The sequence below is a fragment of the Arachis ipaensis genome, chromosome B1, assembly GCF_059453495.1.
Source record: "Arachis ipaensis isolate K30076 ecotype BB chromosome B1, ASM5945349v1, whole genome shotgun sequence".
In the NCBI taxonomy this organism is placed as follows: domain Eukaryota; kingdom Viridiplantae; phylum Streptophyta; class Magnoliopsida; order Fabales; family Fabaceae; genus Arachis; species Arachis ipaensis.
The window spans coordinates 115515808-115524298 of NC_142436.1; the positions used below are offsets into that span (position 1 = coordinate 115515808).

The following is an 8491-nucleotide window of genomic DNA, read 5'->3' on the forward strand; positions in this document are numbered from 1 at the left end:
TGACATTTTTAAGTCGAAGGCTTGATATTTTTAATTAGGTGGTTCAATGTTTAATAGGAAGTTATTAGGTAACTCTATCTAATGCTGAACCTATTTCTTTGTTGATTGTTTAGCAAATATATGAAATTTCGGTTTTGGTATGTAACTTGATATGAAGAAACTTCTTTACATTAGTAATGAATATGAAAGGAATGATTTTCGGTTTTTCATTTATGCTGAAAAATTCGTATATGTTAATTTAATTCGATTTAGGGTAGACGTTATGATATTTGTGCATAATGTTATTTGATTATGATACACACTATATTATATATAAATGATGTATTTTTTAATTCCAGTACTGAACATTTTCGATGCATCGCACGAATCATTCACTAGTTAGACTAATTAAAGACTAGCAATTATAGGTTAACAACTTTTTACAACTATTGTGTAAATAATCATCTAAAAAATAAATGAGTCGATTATTGCGTAAAATAGTTATATTTTATATGCATTAAAATTAAATTTTGAACTTAAAATCTCTTATTTAAAGTGTAGAATACCTATTATTTTAAGTTTTTAACTAATTTTATATTTTTATTATTACTCATATTTATTAAATTAAAAAAGACTAATTTTAAATTTTAAATTTAATATATTACTGGCATTAATTAAACTGAGTTAATTTATAAAATAGCATAGTCAGAAGTCAGCATAAAGTGAAGGTACGTAAAAGAAAAGCTACAAGGACATGAATCATGTCCAGCATTTGATTTGTGGCTGTAAGAGGTACTATGGCCCCCTGTTCCGTACTGGATCATGTAATGAGAGAGAGTAGAGAGAAAGAGATAGCACGCAGTAGCAAAGCAAAGCAATAATGGGAGTGAGACGATGGTTTTGTTCATGGATTCCGTTTCTGGCGATGGTGATTGTGGAGTGCCTTGACGTTGGGTTGACCACACTTAGCAAAGCAGCCATGTCAAGAGGGATGAGCCACTTTATTTTTGTTGTCTACTCAAATGCTCTTGCCACTTTGATCCTCCTCCCTTCTTCTTTCTTCATCAACAGGAACAGGTACCTGTCTTTTCATCTCATCTTCACTGATTCCATCTCTACCTAATTCTCTTCCTTTCCTTTGTTTTGCAGAACTACAACACCACCTCTTTCTTTCTGGCTTCTTTGCAAATTCTTCCTCCTTGCCCTTGTTGGGTATGCCCCAAAAGTAGCTAAAACATAATATTTTTGGGAATTGCTCTTATATCTTTGGTTTCTCATTCAGTGATTATATCTTTTGTTGCTGAGATATACATTGCAGCATAACTGTGATGCAGAATTGTGTTTTCACTGGCATAAGCTACAGCTCTCCCACTCTTGGATCTGCTATGAGCAACTTGACTCCAGCAATTACTTTTTTGCTGGCTGTCATATTCAGGTAACTAATTACAGGGGGCATACATCTACGCATTGCAACTAGATTTTGTCACTACCATGAAATTTGAAAACCATTATAGGATGGAGAAATTTGAAATTAGGAGCTCCATAAGCCAGATGAAGATGCTGGGAGCCGTGGTGTCCATATCAGGAGCATTACTCGTCACCCTTTACAAGGGAAGTCCGATTGCTGGCTTTCAAATTCAACCATTACAACAAATGCTTACAGAGACTACCAATTGGATCATTGGTGGCCTCTTTCTTGCCATTGCATCTACATCCCTTGCAATCTGGAATATTGCTCAGGTCATTATTTTATGTCGTCGTTACTTGTTCGTACATCTTTGAATCAATATATTATATTTGATTTGGTTAGGTGAATTTGTAGGCAGCAATTCTTAAAGGATACCCGTCTCAGTTGACCATTATAGCCTTCTACTGCCTGTTTGGAACCATCCAATGTGCAATACTTTCCTTGATCGTAGTCAGAGATCCAAATGCCTGGAAACTAAGGCCTGACATTGAGCTCACCACCATATTCTATTCAGTAAGCATATGTACTTACTACTTAGCAACCAAAGACAACAAAAAATAAAGAACATAAATAAGATATAAATATTCACTGCAAAAGCTTCTTATGTGGAAAACAATATTGCAGGCAATTTTCGGAAGTGTGGTCACTTTTTCTGTATTGACCTGGTGCATAAATAAAAAAGGGCCAGTATTTGTAACCATGTTCAAGCCTTTGGGGATTGCAATTGCTGCATTCTCAAGTGTTGTCTTCCTTGGTGAAACACTTCCTGTTGGCAGGTAACTCAATATATATAATCTATTAACTTCGCAATAATGGATATGAGATATGACTTTTTGGACAGGGCATATTCATAGCTGTTCAGGTATTATATAAATATCAACTTTATCGATATCAATTTCAATGTTAACTACTTTGTGTTTCTACTCTACTTTTCAGGACTATTGGTTTGATGGTAATCATCATCGGATTTTACACAGTACTTTGGGCACAATCCAAAGAAGAAATTGGAGAAGGCATCGATGTAGATAGACAATCATCCCTGTCTGCACAAGCAAGTCCTCTACTAGAGTCACCATGAAAGCAATGTTTTAGGCACAACCACTGATCCAAGTTGAATATAATTCAACAGATATCACTTATGAAAGAACATATCTTTTTCTCAGGAAAATTTTACCAATTTATCGTTCTATTTTGTATTACCCCTCAGGTAAGTCAAAAAAAGACATTACATTGGTGAAACGAATGAAAACTCTACATTGCTCACCTCCCTCAATTAAAAAAAAAAACTAAATGTCCCGCAAGACAGTTGTAAATCCTGCTAAGCTATCTACTATCCTTTGCAAAAAATGCAGTTTTCCTAGTCGGTCCCCATTGAGGTATTCACACTAGAATAACACTCGCAATACTGTGTAGGGAAAACAAAATCTACCAACTAACAAAATGTTAAGCGCGGCCTACACATGAAACAGAAGCCTGATCATGACTTCAGATCATCGGACATTGCTGAGGGAATGCAGTGGGTTGAAAGTATGTCTAGAGTAGCTGCCTTTGCAGTCTTTGTGCGAAGAACCACAATCTGCATAGATTATTAGTCAATATAAGAGATAAAGCCATAATTCACCTATAAAAAAAGGGGGCACTTAAAACAGAGAGGGGGATGGAGATGGCCACCTGTTCGTAGTCTAGATTAAATTGCAGGTATTCATCGTTGCAGCTCTCTACCATATTGGCCAAGCTCTTGAGATTTTTCACAGGTTTACCATTAAAAGCAAGGACCTTAACAAATATAAAGAATACAGGGACGTGAACAATTAAGAGGTTATCGTGATATATCTATTGACGGGCAAATCCAAACAAACAGAAAAACAGAATATAGCCATTACAAACCTGGGTGTTGACAATCTCTTCATATCCAATATTGATATCAGCCACCAACACCTTTAATGTATCAAAGAGATAGTCAAACTTGATCAGATCTATGAAGCACATAAATAGATATGGAATAAAGAACAAACATGACATAAGTACTCAGATGCAACACTGTTTGAAATATACAACTGTAGTATAAAATATAAAGTTGAGACTAAATTAGCATTCATAAAACTTTAAATTAAAAGAGATGAATATTTTTTTGGATAAAAATAAGAGAGATGATAATAACTTTCATGTTAGCATAAATTCTTTCAAATCAATACTAAAATGAAGTTATCTATTTGATTGTTATAGAATTTCCATTTATATAGGCATGCAAGTTTGAAGCCAAAACTTGTAAATTTGGAGTATCTAAAATATATCCGAGAAGTACCTTACATGATGTGCCAACCTACAATGAGATACTTACGAGAAACGAAAGCAGAAAAGACTCCAAAAGATCGTACCTGAGAAACCACAACAAGTTGTTCATCTGGCGATTGCGGCATTGAATGCAGCAGTTTATCCAAAAGTTTGACAGGAGCTTCATACTCATAATCCTTTCCATACTGTTCATATATGAAAATGAGTTGGAAACGTATGGCTCAATAAGGACCTCAGGCATGTGTATGTTCTATTTGCTTAAGTAAGAAAGTAATACAGTCAGTGGAACCACATTACTCGGTGTTAGAATTTCATCAACGCAGTTCACTATATAGTTATAGCATAACATTTCAAAAAGTCACAAATAATATTATAACTTTGAAAGATCTCATTCATCTTCAGTTTACACAATATTGAACAATTTCCTCCTCAGGCAAATATGATACAAATTAAAATAGCCAAGCTAGATTAAATTTATCCAGAACAGTCAGTATCAGACATTTAAATACCACTTGAGATAAGAAATAGAAAGAACAACCATATAATATACTAAATATAAGCAATAGTAGAACCTAGATAGAAAACAGTAGAATTATAAAAGATAAGGATGTTGAATTAACCACAAACCTCAGATCGAAGATATGGAACTGAAACGGTCGTAAAAACAAATCCTGCAATGATATAATATGAAGGAGGCCTGCCCTTGGTGTGTGCTGGAATTAGTCTTCTATGACTATCGAGTTTAATGTCAAAATTGAGGACCTCTGAATTTCTTAATACTTTAATTACAGCATTATCACCAGTATATTTCTGGGATATGAGGTAACTGAAACCAATGCGCTCCCCATGGCGAAATGGAACTGAAAATTACACCAGAAGTACAAGGCATTATATGACAGAATGAGACAAAAAGTAAACACTTCACAGATATGCACTTGGACTTGATGTTAAAAACTTGGTGTGTGTTTGGGAAAGCTATGCATTCAAAATTATTTTAACAATCAATATATAGGCATAGTATATCTTTTTATTAATCACTTATTGACTTTCTTAGTCATGAAACAGGTAACTTATATAATGACTGTAATACTACTAATATGTGAGATAAAACTGTGGAGAGGTGACATGTTATATAAATGTTGTCATTGTTCCTGAAAGAGCCCGTGTTTGCCACCACGTGGTCATAGTTGCTATCAGAAACAAAACTGTAGCTTCTCTCGGAAGATTCTTTACTACTAGTAAACAAAGTGCACTTTAGCAAAATACATGCCAGACGATAATAGTACGGAAAATTGTATGATGAAACTAAAGGACTCACCTGTTCCATCATTGGCAATATCAACCCCATCAAAGCTAAGAATAACATCTGATGCCTTCAAAACCTTGGATTCTGGAGCAGTAGGATCAACTCTTCTAATCCGCACACCTTTCTGGTCAGTTCTCATGCCTGTTGCCATTCTTAGATCAGGATTTTCCATCTTCTGCCACTCAACCCCAAGAACAGGGAACCCTAACAGCAAATCAAGAACAAAAAGGTATAAATAAATAGAACTTCAATGCTCAAATTCCACAATGCTCAATGGAACAGTTTGTATGAGTGAAATCTGCATCTTAGAACATAGCATCATCTTACCAGTGTATCTTCCATTTCTCTCATAATCCTGGATGAAATGATTGATCACTGGTGTTGGAATAACATAACCTATATTCTCCGCATCTTCGTGCTTGAGGGACTGAAATGCAATGCCCACACAGTTTCCTTTATCATTAAATGCAGGTCCACCGGAATTGCCAGAATTTATAGCAGCATCTATCTGTAAAATTATCCTTGATTAGGGAAAACTAGGAAATGCTAAATGAAATCAAACTTATGGTTATCAAACTCTCAAATTAAGTCCCCAAATCAATTTCTTGCTCACGCATGTACTATTTCAGCCAAAATTTCGTCTCTCAAGTATGAAAACATGGAATTTCACAAGAAAACTTTTTAATTAGCCTTCCAAATTTGAAGATATGATATTTTGACTTCATACACTCATTATGGATTACATTTTTTATTATTTTAATTTTTATATAATATTTTATATTTTCTTTTCTTTTATAATGATGTTAAAAATGAAATTTTGACATATTTGTTTTATCAAGATTTTATTTTACCATAATCGGATTAGAAAATATAAATACTTTTTCATTATAATATAAACTCTTATTAGTTTAGGTAATAAAAAAATAAAAACAAACACACACACGCGCGCCATAACAAGATGAATTTGGAAGCTCAATCGTTTCAGCCTAACCTGTAAACCTAGAAGTTCAGTCGAACCATGGACATAAGATAGGATCTCAATGCGTGATACAACACCACTGGTTACGGAAATAGTATCACCACCAATTGGGTATCCCACAACAGTGACTGCATCCTGAAGTGCAGGCAAATTCCCAAACTCTACAGGTGACATCCCTTGCCAGAACTCATCATCATCAACTGCGAGCATGGCTGCAAGTATATTAATCAAATAGATTAATTTGAATTCATATTAGCAAGTTAAGATAAAACCCATCCTTCAATGCTTTACGCATAGAAAATTAGAAATCCCATCCCCCCCCCCCCTGGCTCTCTCTTTTCTATTACTAGTTCTATAAAGGAGCTGCACCCCACACTATTTATGTCTTACAAATTACTACTCATCCACTCCTTTTGGAACATTCAAGGTCAATAAGTTAAAGTTGTTACACAATTAAACAAATTAATCATGCTTTACTATTGCGCGTGCAGAAGGATCCAGTATTTTTACTTTACAATCAGCAAAACAACAACAACAATGCTCTCCTAAGCTCGCGAGATGGAGTTAGTGACAATGACAAAATGCGCTACCATAAATCATGTCTATATTCAAACCATTAACATAATAACATCCAAATGTCTTTTCATGGTTTCTCCTATGGTATTTCCATGTCTGTCTCTACCTCAGTACCTCTAGCCATTAGACTATCCACCATCTCATCTAGTCTCCTTACTATTTATACCGGCCTTTTTCACACATGTATAAAGTACCAAAGATATGATTCTACCATGCTTTTCACAATAAGCACTACACCAAATATCTCTCTAATGCATTGATTCCTAATTCTATCCATCCAGTGTGTCCAGTCAGCTAACATAAAATCATCGTTTGTGAATCAATAAGCTTATAATTATTGTTAGTTTTCTACCATCCACCATTAAATTTCATGCAAAATCACTCATCTAGTAGCTTAGCGGTATCTATCTAAATAAACAACACGGGGTGCACAAAATCGAAGCAAGTCAGCGTGCAAAAATTTAACAAATCAAAAACTCCAAAAACGAATTCTTTTCAAAATGAATAAGAACATTACCAATGTCGCACTCGGTTCCAATGGCTAGAACTGTGGCTAAGTACTTAGTATCCGAGCCACGCTTCTTGACCTTAACCTGCGTGTAATGCTCCACCGAATGAGCGTTCGTCAGCAACCTCCTCCCGCCGATCACGAACCCGCTGCTGCTAGAGCTGTACTGCCTCTTCCGCTGCCACGGCAGAGAGAAATTCGGCTCCGTGTGAACGCAGAAAACCTTCACCACCGAGTCCATCGCCGGCACCACTCGACCAGGAACTACGTTCTCCCACACGGGGTCCTCCTCCATTGCCTCAGCCGCCGGGGGGACCTCGACGGCGCCGTTGGCATCGACTGGGGGACGGGAGGATTGGCGGCGTCCCGGCCTGTCGGACTGGTGGGGGACTTTCTTGGGGCGGCCAGGGCGGCGACGTTGGTGCGGGGAAGCAGTAGTGTCCATGAGGTTGACGTTGGCGACGGAGAAGACGTCGTCAATGGTGGAAGGGGCGGCGGTGGCGGCGTTAGGGGCGGTGGTGGAAGGTGAGCCTAGGGTTTCGGAGGCGGAGGTGGGGGTTTTGGATTTCCGACCTCTCTTACGTTTGTCTCCCATTTGTGTTGTTGTGTTGTTGTGTTTTTGTGTTCAAAACACAAATGAAATGAAATGAAATGAAATGAAACCAAGGAGGGAATCCAAACTAAACTGAATTGGTTTGATTTGATTTTTGTTTTTTCCAAATTTCGAAGGTGCTGGACTGGAAGTGGAACAGCTTAATGCCTCAATTCAAGACTCATTTTCCTTAAACAAACTCGTTAAGAATTATTTATTAAGAATTTTATTTTTGTTACACAATTTTATATGTATATCAACAAATATGTTCTGTATTAAGCCCAAGGCCCGTGAAACGTTCAAAAGATCGTTGCTTTGATGTGAATTGTGAAATAAAGTCATTAAAATGAAATCGCGGAAATTAAGGGTAACATATCCACGAGTAGCATTAATACCATATTAAGAGAGGCTTTATGACCATAAAGACGAAATCAAAGGCGTTAAACCGTTATATAACGATAATACTATAAATGATACGAAGAATACAAAAGAGATTGACATAATTTTTTAATGGTCAATTTTACGGTACTTATGAATTAGTATTTAAATTTTATCTAATTTATTTTTTATAGTAAATTTTAATTTTTTAATTATTTATTTTTATATTTTTTAAATTAAATATTAATTTTTAACTTCTTTTAATAAGTATGTATTATTTTTTAGGCATCATAGTATTTATCTTTTTTAATTTTTATTATATTTTAAATTTGACTTATTACTCATTTAGGTAACGTTTGTTTTAAAGTATTAAAATAAAGATTAGAGATTGAGATTCGGTATCATCTATT

At 35.6% G+C, this 8491-nt stretch overlaps 2 protein-coding genes across 2 annotated transcripts; one reads left to right on the top strand and one right to left on the bottom strand.

Annotated features, from left to right (window-relative positions):
* The first annotated feature begins 696 nt into the window (after nt 1-696).
* Nucleotides 697-2748, top strand: LOC107632436 (WAT1-related protein At3g28050). The gene is made up of 7 exons (XM_016336118.3): nt 697-1056; nt 1129-1191; nt 1298-1414; nt 1494-1719; nt 1802-1960; nt 2072-2223; nt 2384-2748. Exons 1-7 carry the CDS (start codon nt 860-862, stop codon nt 2523-2525), a joined length of 1056 nt encoding a protein of 351 aa, XP_016191604.1. The 5' UTR covers nt 697-859; the 3' UTR covers nt 2526-2748.
* Nucleotides 2584-7922, bottom strand: LOC107632426 (protease Do-like 9). The gene is made up of 9 exons (XM_016336109.3): nt 7121-7922; nt 6040-6239; nt 5376-5556; nt 5061-5252; nt 4370-4602; nt 3826-3927; nt 3335-3385; nt 3119-3223; nt 2584-3023 (listed from the first exon to the last, which is right to left on the bottom strand). Exons 1-9 carry the CDS (start codon nt 7704-7706, stop codon nt 2925-2927), a joined length of 1749 nt encoding a protein of 582 aa, XP_016191595.1. The 5' UTR covers nt 7707-7922; the 3' UTR covers nt 2584-2924.
* Between the last annotated feature and the right edge of the window lie 569 nt (nt 7923-8491).